Source organism: Corvus cornix, chromosome 14 (genome assembly GCF_000738735.6).
Source record: "Corvus cornix cornix isolate S_Up_H32 chromosome 14, ASM73873v5, whole genome shotgun sequence".
Lineage (NCBI taxonomy): Eukaryota > Metazoa > Chordata > Aves > Passeriformes > Corvidae > Corvus > Corvus cornix.
Window position 1 is genome coordinate 4,813,250 of NC_046344.1, and position 23,026 is coordinate 4,836,275.

The following is a 23,026-nucleotide window of genomic DNA, read 5'->3' on the forward strand; positions in this document are numbered from 1 at the left end:
CAGTCTCAGAGGAGCTATTCAAGGGGAAAAACACATGCACATTCCTGAGCACAATTCCTGAGCACAATGGAGCCCAGCACCAGACCATACTGTGGTCCAGGCGCATCCTCGGAGGAGGACGAAGCTTTACAGGAATACCTGAAAGAGGAAGACTATAGTTAAACTTCCAGTTCCCCCAGAAGGTGGGAGACAATGAGCAGCCATCAAAAGGCATTTCCTGCCCATCTATTGTTTCCCTCTCTGAGTCCTGATCATGCTTTGCATATGGTCTGCAAATGGACAGACTTCCTAATTATAGCACCAGGTGAAGAGCTGCGCACGTGTTGTGTGCCAGAGCCTTGGAGCAGTCACTGAGCAGCTGGATGAAGGTGTTTCTTGCAAACATTTGTGGCTGGCAGCATTTCTCTGTCTCACGGTTGGTCTCACCAGCCTCAAGAGCCATCACAGTCTCCCTTTCCCATCCCCAGTGCCTGCAAAGCTTTAATCCTCCTGGAGGCTGGTGTGAAGCAGGGACCGTTCCCTGCCCATTCACCAAGCACACATAGCACGTCTCCTCTCCAGGTTAGGGCACCCGACCTATCCTCCATCTCTGCCAGTCTTTATCTCATCCCATTTCCTAGCCCCAGCTTTTCTGTCCTAATTAAATGGTAAAAACACGTGGGATCCAGGCCAGGCACGAATGGTTTCAGCAAAGCAATTAGCCCTACGTGAGCGAGGAACAATTAGCGTGGCTCTCTGGAATTCGGCCATTGTGAGGCTCATTGTATATTTTTGCCTTAAAAGGGGGCCAGCGTGTTGGGAGGAGAGCGAGGGCCCCCGTTCGCAGAGCCGGGCTGACATTTGCACTATGTTAGTCATGCTACATGTCAACATTTTTGTGAGCTTTCCAAAAACAGAAATTCTAATGGGATGTTTTAATCCCATCTTCACCCCCGCACGTCCCCCCGCCTTTCCCCCTTTCAACTCCCACCTCCCTCCTCCTCCTCCCTGCTTAGCACAGCACTAATACCATCCCCTCTCGGCTTTGGCTCCCGGAAACCAGGCGAAGCCAGAGCAGAGAAATTCCTATTTAAACTTGCATCACATGAAAAATGAACTGTTGCTTTTAATCCCTTTTGCAGCGGGAATGGGAAGGGGGCAAACAAATTTCCCAGGGGTGCAGTGGGGAAGGGGCTTTTGGAAGCACCAAGGCAAGCTGGGGGAAATGGTGGGTGAATATTGACTCACTCATCTACCTTTGAAAAACCACTCAGCAACTAAATCGGGACACTCCAAGGGCAGTAAGAAGACAAGAAGCTGTGGGGGCCCAGAGAGAAGCTAAATTCCCTGGGAGAAACCAACGTTTTGAAACAGCCTTTGCAGGAGTGTTTCAAGGCCAGAGTGACACATGTCTGATCTGGGTTGGATGCAGAGGGTGTGCACAGGAGGCTGTGGGACCTACCGCTGCTCCAGGGCCAGCTGCAGGCACTGAGGTGCTTGGATGTGAGCAGAGAGTAAAATGCATCCCTGATCCTTCTGCCTGGCTCCTTCTCCCCAGGAGGTCTTGGAGACCTGGAGCTGTAGGTAGCTGTGGTCAGGAAAACAGTGGCCAGTGTCCCATCACAGAATGGGACCAGCCACTGCATCAGACATGGACAAACCCACGAGATTTAGGCAGTTATTAAGGCAGGTGCTGGGCTGGAGGTGAGCACTGTGCAGGGTTTGTCTGGGATGGGCTCTGGGAGCATCCTGCCTTTGGCTGCTGTTCCTTATACATATATATATATAAAATAAAAATATGTAGCAATTCTGCTGTTGCTGTAGGATGGACATGGGGTTCACTGGGCCTTTGTACATCCAGTCCAACCCAGTATGAGATTTGATTCCTACCCCCTCCTTGGGGTAATCACCAAACACTTCCCCTGACATCAGCTTCTGGCTCCTCTTCAAAAAGGCAGTGGGGAGAGGGACAGCTCACAACAGGAACATGAGAAAATTTGGAGCCAAAAAGAATGAGAGGCCAAAAATTAAAGGCCAGGAGCTGCAAGCTCTGCTGAGCACACCTCTGGAAGGAGCTTGGAACAGGCTGGCTGTCATCTACTGCAAACTGTGATCTCAGCTTGTTGTGCTCTGGCTCTGCCTGTACAGATGGACACGTCCAGACCGACACGTGGAGGCTCCATGCACAGCCCACAGGGGAATCTCCCAAACCGGCAGCAGCCCAGGGGACAGGGACTGTGAGGTCTCTGCCAGTGTCACCTCTTGGGAAACTGAGGCACAGTGAGCTGAGCTCAGTCAGTGGAAACCTGCTGCTGCACTAATCTCTGTCTGTCTGTCTGTCCAGCTACCTGAGCATTGCTGAAGACTCCGGCTCTGCAATATCTCGTGCAGTGCAGGGTTACCAGTCACAGTCTCAGCTTATTTAATTGTCTTTTCCCACCCCATACCCACCCTGCCAGGTAGTCTAAGCTGTGTGCAACAGCAGCTCTCCAGCCCAGCAGATCTCCCTGGTTTGCTGTCAGGGTCAACGCCGAGTGAGGCACCTGCACCCAGCCCAGTGTCCCTGGCTGGCAGCAGTATGACCCCGCCATGGCTCAGCAGGTGTACCCATGAAGAAGAAGTGCTCCTGCCCACCAGCCCAGGGATTTTGGGGTAAGAAAGCCAGTTCTGTGAGGATAGTCCTCATCTGCCCCAGGGGCTGCTGTTGGGAGGAGAGAGATGCACAGGCTGTCGGAAAGTGAGGTTACATCCAGCTGATTTGGCTAGTTCAAGTCCCCTTTCTCTCATGTTTTTACCTTCATTCCATGGTTTTAACATCAAAATTCCATGCCCCAAAGGGAGGAGTGGAAATTCCCCCTTGCACACACCTTACACTGCCAAAACTCCCCTGAGACCAACCTCGACCGTGAAGCACTGAGAGAAGCATTAAATCAGCAGTGGATGCCCCACCAGTCTCCCCTCTCCCCACATCTACCTCCCCTCCCCTGGGCTGAATAGGGAGCATGAGAAACCAGGCTGGGCAGGGACGGCCCCATGCCCCTCGCTTTCTTTCAGGATCAGACCGTCTATGGGGCCGCTTGTGTTCCTCCAGCTCCTCTTCCCCGGCAACATTGGGGGCTGTAATCTGGAGGCAGCGGGCCTGGAGATGGAGAAAAATGCAGGAGTCGGGAGGGGGAGACAGGGACCGTCCCCTCCCGCCACCACCACCGCCAAAGCCCCAGATTCTTAGACCTGGAGGAGTCACCACCAAATTCCATTCAACTGACAGAAAAGAAATCAAATCCTTTTAAAGAGAGCCCACTTTCTCCGCAAGAATGCTCCCTCGGCCTTTTGTTGCAGGGCTTTGCTTGCTCCCAGCAGCTCGGAGGAAGCTGCTCCAATACATTAACCAGTTTAACTTGCTCGTGACCCTCTGCCCAGCGCACAATGAAACACTTCGCCCGCTTTTCTCCCTGGCTCCTTTTCAGGAGCTAAATCCCCCGCTGTTCGCTGCTCGCTGCCTCTCTCACTCAACCTTTCTCAGGCCTCTGCTTCAGCCCCGGGAAAATAATGACGCTTTGCATTTGTATAGCCCCCGGCCCCGTGGGATCTCACAGCGCCCTGTACGGATCGAATCGTGTCCTCCCGCCCCGCCGAGGGGACCAGCAGTCCCCAAAGGTGGAGGGGAAAAGCGACGTAGAGTCTGAGGCCACGGAGGGTAGAGGGGGCTTGCGGCAGGACCTGGTGGTGCCAGCGCTGGAGCACATCGGGGGATGATGGGCATGGGGACAGTTCAGCATCGGGACATGCATCATAAGCGTTCATTGCAGGAGATTTGCGTTCTGGGCAGAGGGATGCTGGCATGCTCCACTCTTTGCAGCCACCTCAAAGGCACTGCCAGACCCCCTGCAACAAGGGCAGGAAGGTTTTTTTGTTCCGAAGGTGGTTAAAAAAACCGCAAGAGATGAAAAAGCTGAGCCCTTGCCCTGGCCGTGAATAGCGGAGCCTGTGAGACAATGGGAAGTTAACCAAACCCGGAACGGGAGCGCGGAGTTCTGCCGCGGGGCGCTGCCGTTTTCCTACCAGTAATTGATGCAAAGTCTCTTTTGTGCTCTCAGAAAATCCCAGAAAGAAAAAGCGGGGGGTGAGAGGCAGGCCACGGGCAGGATCCAGCTCCTGGGCCGTCCTCCTCCGACATCTCCCTCCCAAACCTGAGCGGCACAGTTGCAGCAGTGGCCGCCCGGCCGCACGTCGGGGCCGAACCCCGTTAAATACCCCCGACAGTACGACAGGGGCGAAGTCGGCGCCTGACAGAGCTTTTAACCCCTGTCCGATGGAGCGCGTAAATCGCTCCGGGCAGACAATGCAGCTTTGCAGCTCGAGCGCGGCATTTCTCTCGGATGACCTGAACACTTTATTACTGGGGATTTATTAACCATTTTTAGCAGCCCTGAGAACCTGGGAGCCTCTTAGGGACCACCTATTGAGTGCCGGGGTCAGGCTGCGAGCAGGGGCGATGCGGAGAGTTTAAACCAATTTAAACCGACCTAATACCATGCTATGGTTGAAAGGGAGATGCCCCACGTGTAGCCCCAGCCCTGGGTTTGGTGCGGGGCTGAATCCAGCTATCTGCAGTGGAAAACTAGTCCAGAGTTTCAGTGAAGTTGTTCTGAAATGGGAGTGATCATATCCTTGAGACTGGGGGATTCGGGCAGCAGGTTCTGTGTTGGAACCAACCCTGTGGAGTCAGGCAGCGTGGGGAGCACACCACCACCCTGCAGCCATAGCCAGCCTCACCTCACACCTCAGTGGGGTGGGTTATGGACTGTGTCTAAAACGGGATCCTTTTTGCGAGAGGGAGAGAGGTCTCTCCCGGTCCAGCCTTGGCATCCCGTCTGCAGAGCAGCTGTGGCAGCATCCCTCTTCCCTGGTATTTATGGGGCACCCAAATTTTTCTGGTCCTGGAATCACCCCTGTTTGGCTTAGGATTTTTGTACCCCAAAAATTGTCTGAATGCCGGTGAACCGGGCACCAGATGTTCCCGAGACCATCCTCCCCATGCCCACTTCCTGCCCCTCAGGTACCCTCCTGTGCCCGGTGAGGGGTGAGCAGGGTGACTGCTCACACCATCGTTTCCCCAGGGGAGACAGTGCCTCCCTGGCGACATCCACGTGGCCGGTGAGGGCCGAGCCAGGAGGCCAGGCGCCTGGAGAGGAAGTCTGTGGGGATGCGGCCAGCGGCTGGACAATCCCGGAGGAGTCTTGTTCTGGCAGGACAATGCCGCTGGAAGAACAACTTCCCCCCGCCGCTGGCCCTGGGCAGCCGGGCTGAGCCGAGCGGCAGCCCCGGGATGGGTTACAGGCAGTGCTGGAAGGCTGGGACAGCCCTTGTGTCGGCAGTGGTGGTAGCACAGCGGCTCCTCAAACCCTTGCATCTCTCGGGGCCGGCGCACAGAGCCCGGCGCACACAGAGCCCGCATTGTCACTTGCCCCGCGGCGCCGGCTGGGACCCCAACATCTGGCCACAGCGCGTGTCCCCAGCCAGTGCCGGGGCTGCGGGAGTGGCAGAGCAGCTGGTCGGGGGAAAAGTGCCTTTCCTCCCCTTTTGGCTCCTGGAGAAAGGGGCTCTTTCTCCATTCAGGGTTTTGCTGCTCAGGCTTTTCAGCTGCCTCTCGAGCCGCGGTTGCTGTGCCATCGGGTTGGAGACAAAGGGCGCCCAAAAAAAAAAGCAAACTGAGACTGGAAGGCTGGGCAGCAATAGCGGGAAGTGGGGAGTGTGGGATTCGGTTCCTGTGTTTGTACGGTCTAACTGCTTTTTTTTTTTTTTCTTTTATTATGGGAAGCTTCTTTGGCAACCCAGGTCTGTCTCCAGACATGGGCAATGCCCTGCAAAACTAAACCCACTGCCTCTCTGAGCATTTCCAGCCTGGGATCATGGTTCGAGTGCTGACCAGGAGAATGTACAGCCTAAAATCAAGAGGAGGCAAATGCTGGGACTTGCCTGAGGAAGCAGTTTCCCTGCTTCATCCTGCCTGGTATTATGGTATTGTTTATCCAGTGCCAGAGATGAATGGAGCACGTGACAGTAGGAAAAATGCAAGTTGGACAAGGTCCCTGCCCAAAAATGCAGCAGCCCCTGATTATGGCATTACATTGCAGCCCAGGCCCAAACCCAAGTCCGCCTCCCTGTAGCAGCACACTCCCTGGGAAAGAAAACCCCAAGAGCTCATTGCTTGCAGAGGGTAAGGGGGGAAAGAGGCCCCGGGATTCGGCGCCAGTTGGTGGCACATCCAGGACCAGATTTCAACCCAGTTTTCTCTTTCAGCCACCACTTCCCCCACTGTCTGGCTGGAAAAATGGTGTCTCATTTAACAAGCCATCATTATCATGATTAGTGATCACTGGGGGCGGGGCCAGCTTGGTATCTATGAAGCATTTGTTTTCAGATATCCCAGAACTCTGGGGCTGTCCATCAGCTTCAAAGCACGGTGCCGTGCCCGGGATGAGGTTGGTCAGGTCTGGGAGCCTCTCCAGGTCACCCTGAGAAGGAGTGGGAACAAACCTTCCTGGCTCCCTGTCCTCAGATTTACCCACCAGAATGAAGCTTGGTGGAAGTGAGAGGACTACTGTGGTTTTGGGGGGACTTGGTGTGTTTGTTTTCAATTATACTTGGCTTCAGAAGAGACTGATGGGACACTGCCCAGAGTTTGGTCAGGCTGGTCAGCTTTCTGGAAACCTCTTGGACAGGGCTGTGAGAACATCTCGGTGCAGGGCTTTGGGGAATGACAGCTCGGGACGGGCGGGATGGGGAACGCACCCGTTGCTGCCGACAGAGCACCCAACGATGCTCAGGGCGTGCTGGGGGCCACAGGGGAGCAGAATGTCCCCATCCCCGGGTATCAAGGGGAAGGGAGGAGGAAGAGAAGGAGAGGGAGGAGGAAGAGAAGGAGAGGGAGGAGGAGGCGCCGGCACCCTCTGCACGCCCAGCCGTGCGCTCCCAGCCGCGGGCCCGGAGATGCGCAGGGCAGGGCCCGGGACCGGGCAGGACGGGGCCGGCGGAGCCGGGGCGCGTGTAGGGGCTGGCGGGGAGGACGCGGGGGTCGGAGGGGCGCGGGCGGTCCGCGGGCAGGGCCGGGCGGTGCCCACGCCCCGCGTGGGGCGGCCCCGGGTCCGTCCCTCCCCGGGCGGGGCGGGCGCGGTTTAAAGGCGGCGGCGCGGCGGGGGCCGGCGGTGGCGGCGGCGCGGAGAGGCGAGGAGCGGAGGGAAGGATGCTGAAGAGCTGCGGGAGGAAGCTGCTCCTGTCCCTCGTGGGCTCCATGTTCACCTGCCTCCTGGTGCTCATGGTGGAGCCGCCGGGGAGGCCGGGGCTGGCCCGGGGGAGGCCGGCGGGGCGCAGCGGGCGCTGCAGAGCCTGGGGGCGGCGGCGGCCGTGGCCCCCCCGGCGGCGCAGGGGCCGCCCGGGCTCCGCAGCTTCGCCGATTACTTCGGGCGGCTGAGCCGAGCGCGCCGGGAGCTGCCCCCCGCCCCGCCGAGTCCCCCGCGGCCGCCGGCTGAGGACATCTCCCCCCGCGATGTCTTCATCGCCGTCAAGACCACCAAGAAGTTTCACAAGGCGCGGCTGGAGCTGCTGCTCGACACCTGGATCTCCCGCAACCGCGACATGGTAAGGGATGGGGATAGGGATGGAGCTGGCGGTGGGATAGGTCCCCACCGCTGGCCGGGATGGAGCGGCTTGGGACGGGCTGCAGCCCCCGCGTCTCTGCCGCGGTCCCGGCCCTTCGTTCTGCGGGACCTGGGTGGTGCTCTGATCCAGAAAATACCACCTCCCCTTCCCTTTTCCCCCATGCCGCTGCGCCGGGTGGTATTCCGAGGCTGGCTGGGCTGTTCTGCAGCCAACTGTGTTTTCGGGAGGGTGAAATGCAGCGTTACGGAGTGAATTTGGAATGGGTGAGTGATGTAGAGAGTCAGACCTTGGCTCCTCACACTCAGCAGCCCCCCAAAACTCTGCTCTGGGGTCCTTCCCACTGAGCACCTCCCATTGCAGAGCCAGCCTGGGTTACTTTCCACTGGTGAAACCGAGGCACGGTGTAGGGGTGCAGCCCAGCCCGTGTGTGCCACAGCCCGGGTCAGGCCCCTGCAGTGAGGTGCCTGCAGCTGTGCTGCCCAAAGGACAACCAGTTTAGCAGCCCAGGGCTGGGAGAGTGCCGAGATGTGCTGTAGCTCTCGGTCCCCTTGCAAGGGACTGGGCAGGACTGGAATGGCTGGGAGCTCTTGCGGGTCTGCACCGGCTCACCCACACCGGGGCAGTTCCAGTGAGTCTGGTTCCTGACATTACTGATGTCCTGCCCAGTCCTGGCCGTCCCTGTCCCTTACTCTGTCCTTCAAGTACTGAAGCAAAATTTAAAAGGAAAAAAAACCTGTTTCCTTAGGAAATGTGCTTTGCCTTTTGTTCTTAAGACACTTTTTCTACCCTTAGACAGCTTCCCAAAAGTAAATTATGTCTAGTCCTAACCTTTTCATCCTACTGTCTTCACGTGTTTCCTCCTGGCCTGGAACTGGCCTGCTTGCTTGCAAACTGTTTTCCTTGGAAATCTGGAGTGGCTGAGGGTGGAGGCTGTGGGGGAAGGATTGACCTGCCCCTGCTCTCCTCACCCAAGTCTGATGGACCTTGTGGGGTCTTGGCTTTTGCACTGTACCCCAAGCATTATCTTACTTTTTTTCCCCCTGTGAATGCTGTTCCTTTTTTTTTTTTTTTTTTTTTTTTGCTCAGGTTTCCTGGGCTTGGCAGTGGATCTGCCACTTCTTCTTGGTCCAGTTATTTAATGGAAACCTCTTTTATGCTCTGCTGTCACTGTGAGGGGGTGGTGAGCAGTGGTGGGGGGAAACGCTCTTTGAGCACCTACAGATGATCCTGGGAATGGCTGCTCTTTTTTTTTCTCCTCCCTCTTGTGAGCTCCAGCTTTCTTCTAGGTTTTTTTTTTTTGTTGTTGTTGTGCTTCGTTTGTCCGTTTGGATTCCCAGAGCCCCAAGGCTCGGCTCTCACGCTGTCCCCCTGGGCAAGCTAACAAAGCCCCTTTTCTCCTGGCGCAGAGAAAAGGCTTCGCAGCCTCTTGTGTGGCACTTTCCATGGGAACGAGGGAGCCGGAGCCGGCCGTGTCCAGGTCAGGTTGCCTAGAGATGAGGGCCATGAAGCCAGGGGGGCCGCAGCCCGGCGAGGTGCCCGCCTGACAAGCCAAGCCGCTGAGTGACGGCTCTTGTACAGCACTTGAGGACAAGGAGCTGCCGAGAGAGCTGGAGGCAGCGCAAACTCCTGCGGAGCAGAGCAGGGTTGTGAGGACACGAGGCACAGGGGACGAACCTGAGCTGCTGGAGGTGATCGGCTCTGCTCTTCCCATGCCAGCCCAGCCACTGTCTCTGGGTAGCTTTGAGACACCCTGGGCTTCCCCAAACTTGGCACCAGGTTGGGTTTTTCTGCCTGCAGATGGTGGGGTTGGTGCTATGGGGCTCTTCTCTCTTGCTTCCCTGCAGTTCCTGCATCTCTTCCTTGCCTGGCCCCCTGGTTTCCATCCCAGGAGGGTGATTTGGTGAGAGTGGGGCACTGCCTTTGCTCAAACGTCTGTCTTGGTCTGAGTCAGGCCTGTCTCTGCTCATCCTCTCTCTCTCTGGTTTCACTAACGGTGCTCAGGCATGTGAGCTGCCTCACCAACATGGGGAAGTTCCTGCTCAAGGGCTGAGAATCTCCCTTGCCTGATGCTGCATCTCTTTCTCCTGATCCTTCTCTCACTCAAACCCCAGCCTGCCCCTGGCTGCTCATTAGCCAGGCAGGAGGGATGCAGACACTGCTGAGAAGGGGTTAAATCCGGCAGGTAGCTCCTGCCTGGACCCTGGCAGAGAGAGGGAACAGCTATTGTGTCCTTCCTTGGCTGCTCTTTGTTCTGCCCACAATAGTCCCTGTTTCCTGCCCTCTGTCACCTCCAAGACATTGCAAAGGGCACCCCCTTCTCCTTCCTGCCTCTCTGCACAGGGAGCGCACATCCCTATTCCCTTCTAAATCTCCTCTTTGGGTTGCACAATGCAGGCCGGACAAGCTGCTTTTGGAGGAGAGTTATGGGTTTTCCCCTCCTTGCTTTGGGGAGAGTTTCCAGCTGTCTCAGTATCCTTAGGATGCTGGAGTGCTGGCTGGAGAAGCTTTGCACTTGAAAGGAAAGAGAGGGAGGACGAAAATGGCCATTAAGCTGAAATCCTGGACAGGAGCAAGTCCAAGCCCACTGCTTCCTTGCCGAGTCGGGTGATTTGCAGCGGCAGAGTTGCCAAAGACACATCTCCTGTCACTGGGGTTACCCTGAAGGCGGCTGGGTGTCCCTGGGGCACCCCAGAGGCATCCAGGCAGCTCGGCACACGCCTCAGAGCCCGCGAGGGCTCCAGCCCGGGCCGCCGTCCCGGCAGCGTGGGATCCGCTGGCTGCCTCCCGCTCCGCGGCGCGGTAATTGCAGGCTTTGAAAAATTCCTGCTCTCGGGGCAAATCGAAAGGGTTTGCCTTCCAAAGAGCACGCTCCTCTGATGGCGGTTCCCAGATTTCTCTAGCACCTTGGCCAGGGTTCCCACCCACATGCTGGAGTGTGCTGGCATGTGAGTCTCACTTGCACTCCCACCAGAGCGGCTGAGACCAGGGACTGCTCATCCCAAACCAACTCTGCGGCACAGCTGCCTCCCCCCAGCCCTGGGCTGTGTGCCAGGGCCTGCTGAGCACTGCTGAACTCGGATCATGTGTGAGGGTCCCTCCCTGCTGTCCCCTGGGGCAGCCTGTGTGGGTTTTAGGGGTGGGGGCCCCTTAATCGCCTGTCCCAAACGATGCTGCTGTCCTTGTCCATAAAAGCCCTGGAGCCGGTGAGCGGCGCGTGGAGCACCAGGCGGGAGGGTGGGGGACCCTTGCCACACAATGAGCTCATTGTTTGTGAGGAGGTTATTAAAAAATTATAGCATTTAAAATTACAGTGGAGGATTCTTCCTCTTGCGGAAAGGAGCAGGGGGAGGAAGGGCCTGCGGCCCTGCAAGCCCCTTCCCCGCCTCTGCAGGTCCCAGCCCTGGGATCCTGTGCCAGCACAGACCTGCCCCCGGTCCTGGGGAAAGCCACCACCATGGAGTGGGTATGCTGCCATCGTGGCACGGTGCCATTGTGGGGACATCACCATCACACTGCTCCCAACTTGTTGAAGACAGGTGGGGATTTTCCCCCCTTAAACCCTGAGGCTGGAGGGAGAAGAAGAAAGTTTTCTGTGGGGGACACAAAGCTGGGCAGCTCTGGCAGCATCCTGACCTGCTCCAGAGCCCCTTACCCAGCTAGAGGCTGAGTCCCCCTCAACCAGCAGTTCTTTGCTGTCTCCTTTCCTCTGCACCCAAGTGGGGTGGCTGTGAAAAGGGTGCTGGAGTGCTGCATCCTCTCCCAGCATGGGGAAGTGAGATGTGGCACAGGGTCAGGATTTGTGCACTGCAGGGTCACGGGGTGCCTGCCTGGCTGAGGTTCCCTTTCTGGTGGGTGTGCTGGTGGGATGGTGGCAGGCATGGGACATGCTGAGAGTGTGTCACCCTGGGAAGTCACAGAACCACTCGGCCGGGCAGCACAGAGAGGGCCAGGATGACCCCGGGGTGGCCCTGGCTGGTGGGACACCTTGTGCAGCACACAGCCATGAACAACCCACGAGCTCCACCAGTGGAGGGGAAATGAGTCACCCTGAAAGGAGAAATGAAGGGGAGGCAAAAAAAAAAAAAAAAAAAAAAGAAACAAGCCGTCCCCACGGGTGAGGAGGAGGCGGTGGGGGCTGCCCGCCTGGCTCCTGGGGGGCAGCTGCGGGGGCTGGCCCCATTCTGGCCACGGGGATCCCGGGTGCCGCTCAGTCCCGGCCGCGGGGCCGTGCATTGTGCGGGGCTGCGAGGAGCGCTGGCAGCTATTGTTCGGGAGGGATTTGGCATCCTGTGTTTCTTGAAGCTGCAGTTCTGAGAACAATGAGGTTTCCTGCAGGGGCTGGGGGGGCTGGGGGGGGCAGCGGGCCCTTCCTCTCTTGCACCTCTCAGGAAAAGTTACTGCGGGGGGGGGGTCCAAGAGTTCCTTGCAGCCCTCAGTGCCACAGCTGGCACAGGGGCCAAGTGGGAGAGAGGTGGATGTGAGGGCTGGGAGTGCTGGGCCTGCTGGGTCTGGAGGTTGTGGTTTATAGGTGACAGCCCAGGGATGTTGGCTGCAGTGTTCACTTGCACCATGATAAACTGGATGCTGCCCTCATGTCTGGCATCCCACATGGGAGGTACCAAAGGTGGATTCATGTTTTTTACTTGTTCTCATTGTTCCCTGGCCTATCCCCTCCCAGACTTGGCTGTCACCTCTACTCCTCTCCCCTGCCGCCCCAGGTGAAGGGCCATGCAGGCAGGGTGCATCTCCCCCCCAAGAAACACAAATTAATTTAAAAAATTAAATTTAAAATGAAGCCTTTAATTGTTTTAGTTTTAATCGAATGTCATGGTGGGGTTGGGAGGGATGTGGGAAACCTGTGAGGCCCCAGTAAGTGCCCACATGGGGTGAATTGCAGCTGTGTGCCCCTGTCCCAGTCCCTGAGGTGCCACTTGGTCCACCCACCCCAGGAATATTACAGGGATGGGTGTGGGGAGAGGCCGAGGGGAGATGCCTTGGTAGGATGAAGCCTTTCGGTGCAGGCATGGAATAAACAATTGTCCCTGTGGTCTATTTATAGAGGCTGAGTGCAGGATTAGTTGTGGGGTTATTTTTGGAGCAGCTGAAGGCAGTTGCTGGACGGTGCTTCTGAGCTAATCAAGCAAACATTTTCTGTCTCGCCTGTGCAGAGGCTGCGTGTTCCCTGACCCCCTCCAGTGAGGCTGGAACCTGGGCAGGAGTGCCAACCCCCCTGTGTGACGGGGTTGTCTTGGGCATCCTTAGTGTCCTGCTGCCCTGGTTCAGCTCGTACCCCAAGCAGTTACCTGACCCCTCCCTGAGCACCTGGGGGAAATGGGGACCAGCAGCTGTACCCCGAGCTGGTTGGGGGTGACACCCCCTCCTCTACACACAGCACTGACCTTGTCCCACCCCAGCAGCGCTGTGTCCATGGAGCAACCACGGGCATCCTTGGCCCTGCAGCTGATGTGTCCCTGTCCCCCAGCTGTCCCCCCTCCCATCAGCGGTTCCCCATCCCCTTTGCTCAGAGCCTTCCTGACCTCTGTCTCTCCCCACAAGTCAGGCTGCACTGCAGGCTGTGCATTTGTGAGAACTTGCCTTCCCACCTCCTCCATCGTTTTTTCCCCCACTTTTTCTTTTCTCCTTTTCAAGCCCCAAAGGTCACTTGTAGCCCCGTCCCCTCCCATTGAGCCTCGCTGCAGCTCGGGGCTCTCCCCACCAGCCCCGGCTGGGGACCTGAGCAAACAGGGCCGGGTTAACCAGTGCAGCTGTATGCTAATGACCGCTGCCCGCTTAACTCTCCTCGCTGAGTAAAGTCAACCTCACTATTGTACCCAGCTCCTCAAACAAGCCACAAAACCCCAGCGCGTTCCCGGGGCCGGCTGCGGGGTGGCACCCAATTTCCAGCTCACTTGTAATTCATCATCCCCAGCGCTGCATCGTTCCCCCTCTGCTGCCTCCTGCCTTCCCCCCCCCCCCCCCCCCCAGCCCTTTTGTCTTTCTTCCTTTGCCCTTTTGTGCACGTCTGGTTTTTAATAGCGCTTGGCAGCTGGTTGTGGTTTCTCTCCTCCAGCTTTGTTTGCTGCCCGCTGATTGATGGCGATGCCTTTCCCACCCCCTGCTCTCTGCTCCTGCTCCTCGTCCTTCCCCCAAATCCCAGGCCCAGAGCAGCCCCTCCAGTCCTCCTTCCTGGGTGACATATGCCAGGAATTAGCTGTGTAAATAGCGGAGTGCAGCCGGGCGGGCAGCGCAGGGGCCGGGGAGGAGCTCGGGTGCTGCCTGGCACCCAGGACTGTGCTGGGATGGGGCACTGGGGGACCATCTCCTCCTCGGGGCTGGCAAGTGGCACTCACTGGCACCGTCTCAGCCCCCTTGGGTAGGACACAGGGAGCAGAGAGGAGTCGTGGCGGTATTGTGCAAGTGGCCAGGGACAGCCACGTGCTGTTGACACAGGTGGGGACGCGGTTGGGAGCCGGCGCCACGGGCAAACACACCTGCCTGGGCGGCTGCTCCGGCATCCGCGGCCACGCGCGCCGGCTCAAGTCTGAAATCCCTGCTCAGATCAGGCCGCGCTCTGCACCTGCTCCCCTCATGCTGGGGACAGCCCCTGTGGCCCCCAAAATGTCCCTGCCAGCTGCTGCCCCGTGCAAAAGGCAAAAGGATGGGGATGCTCCGTGTGGGGGCTGGGATTTGCTCCCAAGGGGAGCTCGGCACCCTTCTGGGTCTGAAGCTGAGTGTGTTGTGTGGGTGCCCAACTCTCCTGTGCCACTTGGGGTTTTGATGAGGGGGAAGAAGTCACCATCAGCATCCTGGAGGGATTGATCCCAGGTGCTGCCCAGGGGTGCTGTGTCACATCCAGAGCCACGTGGTCTCAGCCCCTCGGTCCTCAGAGGTGCCTCGTCTTCTCTTTCAGACCTTCATCTTCACTGACGGGGAGGATGAGGAGCTGAAGAAGCAAGCACGTGAGTCTGTGGCTCTTGTCCCTTTGTGTGTGTGACCTGGCCAGGTCCCCTGAAAAGCTCCCACCTGTGGAACACGGCTGGCATGGGGCCTGTTCTGGGAACTCTGGAAAAGCCCTTGCCACAGGAGCCTGGGTTGAGAATGAGGCAATTTGTTTCACTGATAATGCTTAAAGCACCCTGTGCCCAGGGGCCCCACCTGGGGACAGGTTTCCTTCCCAGTCAGCCCAGCCCATGGCCTGCATGATGCTGCTGGGGATCACAGTAACAGGGTGGGGTGCCTTTGCACCTCTTTGTGCCTGGGGAGAGCTGGGATGGATGGCAATGTGGGCAGGGCTTCATGGGAGCGTTTCCCTGGCAGCCGTTCTCAGGGCTGGGGTCAGCATGGTCTGTTCTCCCCAAGCAAATGACTGCTTTTCAGGCTGGGAAGTGACAGCCTTTGAGCTGGGCAAGCAATATAGGCCAGGATTTTTGCTACCATGTCCTGGGGAAGCTCAGGGCTTACAGGCACGCCTTCATCTCCCGGGGTGGCTGGTGCACCCTGGGCAAGGTGACGTAGGGTGGCATCATGCTTAGAAGTGGATAGGGCTGAACCATGGTGGATCTGCTGCATCCACATTCCTTATTCATCCCTTCCCTTCTCTCATATGGACCCAAAAGACATTCCCCCAAAAATTCACCATTTGCCTAAAACAATGTAGCATGCAGGTCACTGAGCACTGGGATCATCCATGAGTTCCCATCCCCCGGCACACCTGGGACACGTGTGGTGAAGTGTCACTGTTCGAGTGTGTGGGGAGGCGTGGGATGCGCCAATGCTGGGTTTTGACCCCTCTTTTTTCCCTGCAGGAAACGTCATCAACACCAACTGCTCGGCTGCCCACAGCCGCCAGGCCCTGTCCTGCAAGATGGCCGTGGAGTACGACAAGTTCATCGAGTCCGGCAGAAAGTAAGCGGTGTCCAGGGCTGCTGCGGGGGACAGTGGGGCTGAAGCTGGGCAGGACAGTGCAAACAGAGACCATTTGTGGTTTTGGGGTTGTATCTCAACGTGGGGACTGGGGAAGTGCCCTGGTCAGGTGTGACACTGCTGTCACTGCAGATGGTTCTGCCACGTGGACGATGACAACTACGTGAACGTGCGGATGCTGGTGAAGCTGCTCTCCAGCTACCCCCACACACAGGACATCTACATCGGGAAGCCCAGCCTGGACCGGCCCATCCAGGCTACGGAGAGGATCAGTGAGAACAAGATGGTGAGCATGGGGAGAGTTTGGGGCTGGCCTAAATTTGGCTGGCTGGAGAAGGAGCTGTTGTCTCACAGTGTTGGTTCCCCCCTCTCGCAGCATCCTGTGCATTTCTGGTTTGCCACGGGTGGAGCGGGGTTCTGTATCAGCCGGGGGCTGGCACTGAAGATGAGCCCTTGGGCCAGGTAAGAGCATTGGTGTTGCTCTCCCATGGGGACTCCTCATGGTCCCCAGGGCACAGAGAGATGACATTTTTGGGGATGGGTGCTGGACCATGTCCCACCATCTTTCTCTCTTCGCTTTTCTGGGGATGTCTGCAGGGAGCTTGGAAACAAGCTGGGAAGGGCTTCAGTTCCCACAAACTGACTTTTAATTGGAGCTGGGCACTCACTGGCCAACCCCAGACCCTGCAGGGTGCCCACATCCCCTGGGCTTTGCTCCTCTGCAGCCCCTCTCTGTCTCCCCGCAGTGGGGGTCACTTCATGAGCACTGCAGAGAAGATCCGCCTGCCCGACGACTGCACCATCGGCTACATCATCGAGTCTGTGCTGGGCGTGAAGCTCATCCGGAGCAACCTCTTCCACTCGCACCTGGAGAACCTCCACCAGGTGCCCAAGTCGGAGATCCACAAACAGGTACCCCAAGCTGTCACCTAAAAATTGGGCATCACAGCTAAGATATTGATTGACATGTGACCAAAACATCAGCAGAGGGGGAAAGCCCCACCAGCCCATCCCTGTGGGATGATGCAAAGTGTCACTGCAGGCTTTGGGAAATGGGATGAATTTTGCAGCTCCCCATGCTTCTCCTTGATCCTTATGGCCACGTCGGCCACTTGACCCCCCTGTGCTTGCCCCCCAGGTGACACTGAGCTATGGCATGTTCGAAAACAAGCGCAACTCCATCCACATGAAGGGAGCCTTTTCTGTCGAGGAGGACCCATCCAGGTGAGATGGGGGTCCCTGTCCCCCCCAAACCAGATGCCGCGGGGCCGCCACCGTCCAGTGCTCAGCTCTGCTCCTCTCCTCTGCAGGTTCCGCTCCGTGCACTGCCTGCTGTACCCCGACACGCCGTGGTGCCCCACCAACATGGTTTACTAGGAGGCGCGTGTGCCCTCCAACCTCGTCCCGAGTTTCCCCGGTATCCGACGGGCGTGCGGGACCTGCGTGCGGGTGTGTCGGTCCGGCCTCGCCGCGAGGCGGACGGACGGACGGACGTCGTTGCTGTGGTATTGCACAGTGTGTGTGTACTGAAGGCTGCTGTGCGGCCCCTTGACCCCTGCCCTGCCTGCCCGGCTGCCCGTGCCCGCTGCCTGGTCCGGCCGGGAAGGTGGAGAGGGACGGGAACTGAGCACTTAACCACTGGGCACCCCGCGGCTGGCGGGCCCCACGCCATGCGTGGGGAGCGGCCACAGCGCGGGGCCCTGCCCCACCCCGGGCTTGCTTCTCCTTGAGTTTTTTTCCTTTCAAATGTTAAGTTTTTTTGGTGTGTTCTTCCCTTCTTTGCATCTACCCCCCAACCCGCTACCGTAACCCCTCACCCACCCCATCGTCTCTCCCAGTCCCAAAATCTCAGCAGCGAAGCTCTGGCTCCCAGTTTGGATGAGGGGTCCCTGTGAGTTCTGCTCCCCGGCTCGGCAGGCAGGCAGAGCAGGCAGAGGCGGGCAGGGGAAGCCTCTGGCCATGGCAGTGGCTCCTCCAGGGTGCCACAAAGCTGCTGGGTGCTCAAAAGCCACACTGGAGGGAGACAGTGGGGTGGGTGGGAGCCGGTGTTGGTGTTAACTCCATTTCCCGGAGCTCTCCCCACACGGGTGAAGCGTTGCCGGCAGCATCGGTGGGTGAACTATTTATAGACTCGTGTAAAGACTTTCTATAAATATGGGCGTGGGAGGAGGGCTTTTCCGGAGCTGCCGCGGTGGGATGGGCACCGTGTTTGCGCAGGGTCTCCCTCCAGTGCTGCCTTCCTGCTGCTCAGGCAGCCCTGCAGCTCTGCAAAGGAGCACCTCGAGGTCTGGCCAGGGGCTGTGTGCGTGTCCCCTGAGGGGCCAGAGCATCCTCCAGCCCTGGCCTGGATGTGGGTGCTGCCCAGGAGGCACCTGACCAGTTGGGCACCTGCCATAGGCAGGCAGCATCTCCCAACCCGCCCATTGTGCTCTCCCTGACGGAGGGGGATTTATCCAGGGAGGGAGAGGGACCCCGCATCCTCTGAGAGCTGCCCTGCCTGCCAACACCAGCCCTCTCTCTGCCCCTGGGCCAAGCCAGAGCTGAACATTTCCAACTTGAAGCTGAGTGAAAATAGCCCATAATGGGTGTGTTGTAAATATGTTATTGAGCCAGTATTTTTTTTACTGTGCCTTTTTTTTTAAGAAAAAAACCACATTGAGAAATATGTAGATTTTAAAATGCTTTTTATACATTTTCTGTGGATCAGAAAAAGAAAAATCCCCGACCTTTGATAATCTGTTTAAGAAAGAAAAAAGAATTGCGATGTCTTGTAACTATCACTTACCTTAATTTATATGTTCCAGTATCTGGAATGTCACTCTGTGCTTTTTGTAACTAGGATGTGTTTAAAGCAATAGATGTGGGAAGGGGAACCAGCATGGACAGTGTGTTCTCAGGGACCTGAACCCGATCGCTGCCACGGGGTTCCCGTGGGAGCGGTCACCAATAAAGCGGCTTTTTTGCTGACCACAGTCACCTGGTCCCCGGCTCCGGCGTCTCTTTATGGATGTGCTGCTCTGAACACCCCTTGATCCCCCGCAGATGTTATCACCTCTGGCTGAGCTCTCAGGGCTGCCCTGAGGAGGGGCTGTGCCTCCATCCCTTTTTTCCCACGGGTACTGGGATCCTGCTGGCCATTTGCATCGCAGGGTGTGAGGGTCCTCTCCTCCTTCCCCTTCCCAAAAGGCTCGGACAAGGCTTGGCACCTCAGGGCTGTTTTTTCCCAGGCTCAAGGGTGGGAGCGGAGGCGGTGGGGATGAGGTGAGAGCCGGTTGTTAGCGGGGTGTTGTTAACAGCCGGCGGGCAGGCGTGTGCGTGGGAAGGTTGGGGGCTGCGGGGGAGGAGCCCCTTCCCTCCCAGCCCTCCCTTCACCCTCACCACCGCAGTTTCAGCCAACACTGAGCGTCCACCTGCCAGTAACAAGCCCCAGCTTTCATGGGCTGTGGCAACAACTTAAGATCTGCCCCCCCACTTCCCAAACCAGTCCTGTTTGTGCCACTGGTACCAGCTTCCGCCTGCGCCATCCCCTTCTCCCCGCCTTCCTGCAGAGCCAGCACCCTCTTTTTTTCTTTTCAAGGCACATTTACTTACTTCACAGTTTCGCTTGAATCTCTGGGTTATCAAGGGTCGGCCCTGCTAAAAATACAGCCTGGCAGGAAGTCGGCGTGTGCTGAAGCAGCCACCCCTCCTCCTAGCACCCGCTCACCCTTCAGACAGCCACAAAAATCAAAAGTCCCCCAATCTCTGCAGCCCTTGGTGAGGTGCGGCTCTGGCTGCTGCCCCAGAGAACCAGCATTGTCCTGCCCCGGCCACCCCAAAAAGCGCCCTGGAAAAATGGAAGGGTGGATGCACAGCAGTACTGTCTTCCCTCAGCTGCCTGGGGCCAGGGATGGTGTGCTGGGTGCAGGATCTGGCGCCCCTCAGCCCATCCCTGGTGCGGGGTCAGTGAAGGGCCCTGCATCAGGCACAGGAAGCTGTGACACTGAGCCCCGTCTGCTCCCCCACGAGTTTTCCTATTGCTCATGGGCTGCGGTTTTGGCAGCATGGGCACTTCCCAGCAGCGGTGCTGTCACTGAGCCTGACCCTCCCCTGGCACCCCAGACAGGATGGGGAGATGTGGGTTAAGTGCCCATCAAGGCACTGGGCAGCCAGGGGCTGTGGCTTGGGGATGGGATGCTGCTGCAAGGAACAGGAGTTCCTGGCAGTGGTAAAGGCTGAGAGTATGCTGGGCATGGTGCAACAACTGGGGGGGGGGGAATGAAAAAGTAAAATAAATACAAATAAAAATAAAAAAATTAAAGAAAATAAAAAGATAAAATAAAATCACCCCAGTGAGCCTTCAGGAGCAGAGGCAGGCAGCTCACCAGCCCTCCAGTTTGTCTCCCACCAGGCTCCCAGCCTCTCCCTCCTCCTTTCCCTACTCGTGGGCCGAAAAGTAAATAAATACACGCATTAATAAACAAAAGGAAAACAAAAGCAAAGCCTGCTGCTCTCGCATACTTGGCAGACTCCACAAGCCAGGCTGCTTTCATCTGCACCCCGGCGCTGGTGTGGGACGTCCTGTTTACTCTCGCCCGCTCGCGGCAGCTGATAAGGCAGCTGCACCTTTTGGAGAGCCTGGTGCGTGGTGATGGGGTGGGGACAAGCCCGGCTCGTTGGGGACACTGCCACTATGGAGGGGCCACTGCTGTTGACACCACCGTGCCCAAGGGATGCTCCAGCACTGTGCCTGGCCAAAGGCTTTCCGCATCTCTGGGTGGTTGCAACATCGAGGGCAGAGAGTAACACACTGGTTTAGCTCTTTCTTGCTTCCCACCTCTTTTTTTTTTTTTTTTTTTTTTTTTTTTTTTTTTTTTTTTTTTTTGTAATTTGCATTTGGGTCACTTGCAGTCCCAGACTTCATGTGAGTCACCGTGTTCCCAGCCCAGCTGTGGGGACTTTCACCAGGGAACGTGTGCACGGCGATGGGACAAACACCCGTCCTGGTACTGACAGCAGCAAGAAGTGCTTGAGACTTGGGGTGGGAGGGCACTGCTGGGAGACAACAAAACTTGTGTGGATTGGCTCCAAGAGCCACTTCCAGCTGCTTTGGCCCAGAAAACTGGAATATTTGTGGGAAACGAACATAAAAGCATCCGAATCGCAGGGCCTGAGCGATGCATGCAGCGCTCCAGCTGCAGCTTTGGGAGTCGCCTGTCCCAGTGCTGGGTGGGAGAGTGCTGAGACCCCCATGGGGGCACGATCTACATCCCACCACCTCTGTGCAGCTGCAGGTGACTTAATCCGCCACCAGCACTGTCTGTCTTGGCGTGAGGAGCTGCAAAGCCTTGCAGCAGAGAGCAATGGCTGTGGGATGGCCGAGACTCAGCCCTGGGATGTGTAGAGAAGCTCTCAACCATTGCCCCTTTATTTTTTTCACCCTTCTACTATTTCCCACCCCTGCATAACATGCAGGTGGTTAAAATAAATAACCCAAAAGCCCTACTAAGTTCATTTTTCCCTTCCTGACTTTTAAGAGCAGCCTTGAATCTATCAAAACCAATCCCCCTTGCCCCAGAGCTCCCAGCAACTGCTGTTTCTGGTCTCCCTCAGCTGCCCAGTGGGGCCAGTTCTGCTGCTGTAGCCATTTGGCAAGCCAAGAGTGGAGGAGGAGATAAATTGAGCATCTTAAAAGCATCTGGAAACACTTCCCACGATGCTGCCAGATGAGATCTGCGAAGCTGTGGCATCACCGAACAGCCCCGCTCCCAACCCCTCCTTCCTTCTCCTCAGTGGATGTGTCCCCCTTCATCCCCCACCAAACCAGGGTGGTTTCACCAGGAAAACAGTGCTGGGTTTGTGCCTGTCCATGCTGAGGACAGGGACCTGAAAGCAGCAGTGACAATGCACAGCAGAGCAGTGTCACCGCGGTGTCAGCACTGGGTGATGCTCCTGCTGTTTCCTCATCAGCTTGGTGAGCCCCCTTATTTAGGGTGGGCTGTAGAGTTAGAAAGCCCTTGGGGAGCAGGGGGCCATTCTGGCTCCCTGTTGAGCAACCCAGCCACAGGCCTCAGAGTTGATGTGTTTGGAACAGATCATGAGTGGCCGGGTGATTTATGGGGTGCAAGCGCCAGGTTCCGTGAGGTTTGCCTGGTGGGAAGAGGAAGCGGGTGGGAGAAGCACTAGCATCTGCAACACCTCACAGTGAGCAGGGAGCTGTGCTTCCTCCCACTTCCCTCCATGGACTGGGAGGGATTAAAAAATCCCTGAGCAGGGATTTTTGCTGAGGTCATTGTGAGAAACACGGCCTGCTCCAGGCAAAGCCTTCCTTGCCTGCAGAGCTGAGGCAAACGGTCCCAGCAGCCATGGAGACATTGGCTGCAGAAGGAAAAGCCCTCTGCTCCTGCCACCACCCATCCCCTCTCCACCACACAGCAGCTCGAGGGCACAGCAGTGTGACCAGCTGCTTCGTCATTGTGGCCACAGCCAGGCCACCCTCTGTCCCTGCCTGGCTACCCCAGCAGGTGAGGGCTGCTGGAAAATGAGCTGGGAGACACTGGCATGCTGGGACACACCAAGCTGGTGCAGGCCAGGCTGGAGACACGGGGTGAGGAGGAGCCCTGGATGGAGCATCTCCGTGGCTGCCTCTGCTCGCAAACCCTCCCGACTGCCAAGCACAGGGCTCCAGCATCCCCACGTGGTCAGACCAATCGAAATCTCCTGCTCGGGGTTTTCTTTCCAGCAGAAGGGCCAGTGGACACTCAGCTCTGTCCTGGCCTCCCTTGCAGTGCAAGGAGAGGACACGACCTCCTGAAAGCACCGCAGGGTGGGGTGGGGAGATGGGGTCATTCCTCGGGAACAAGGGGGCTTCAGGAGGGGTTAGAGAAGACGAGCTGCAATTTCAGCTGCCTCCTGCCTTCCTGGACTCACAGACAGTGCAAAACCCACTGGACACTCCTGAAGAACCACAAATTCACTCCTAAATGCAGCCGATGGAAGGAGCTGCCCAGACCGGGCTGCAGCATCAGCAGCAGGTGCTGCCTGCACAGTGCCACGTTCAGCAGGAAACGTTACCTGTAGTTTGGGCCATTTCTCACCCCAAGAGGTGACAGCAGATGGGGACACACAGTCAGTAACTGAGTCCCACAGCCACCAGCTCTGCCTGATGGTTTTCTATCCGCCAACCCACGGGAGCTCCTGGAGGCAACGCTCACTCGTGCTAGCACAGCTCAGCACACCACAGAGCAAATACGTTTGAAAGCATCTCCCCAGGGCATCCCTCCCTGCCTTATCTTGGACGACTGAGATCTAAGGGACCACTACTGAAGGCTGATCTGAAGGCGAGGTTTATTTAAACACATACTTCACCCTTCCCTCTGTTTTCTCCAAGCCCTGAAAGGCTCAGGAGAGAGCCCTGCCCTGCTCCCGCTGGGACTGGGTGCAGTGCAGGTGGTGAGCGAAGCTGCGGCTCCTGGAGGTGGCT

At 57.5% G+C, this 23,026-nt stretch overlaps 1 protein-coding gene across 1 annotated transcript; it reads left to right on the forward strand.

Annotated features, from left to right (window-relative positions):
* The first annotated feature begins 7,188 nt into the window (after positions 1 to 7,188).
* LFNG (LFNG O-fucosylpeptide 3-beta-N-acetylglucosaminyltransferase) lies at positions 7,189 to 18,545 on the forward strand. Its single transcript, XM_039560394.1, is given in 9 exon segments — positions 7,189 to 7,328; positions 7,331 to 7,620; positions 14,552 to 14,600; positions 15,447 to 15,546; positions 15,697 to 15,850; positions 15,941 to 16,026; positions 16,311 to 16,476; positions 16,703 to 16,788; positions 16,875 to 18,545. Coding segments are annotated over 9 exon segments (1,101 nt in total). The 5' UTR covers positions 7,189 to 7,225; the 3' UTR covers positions 16,942 to 18,545.
* Positions 18,546 to 23,026: the final 4,481 nt, after the last annotated feature.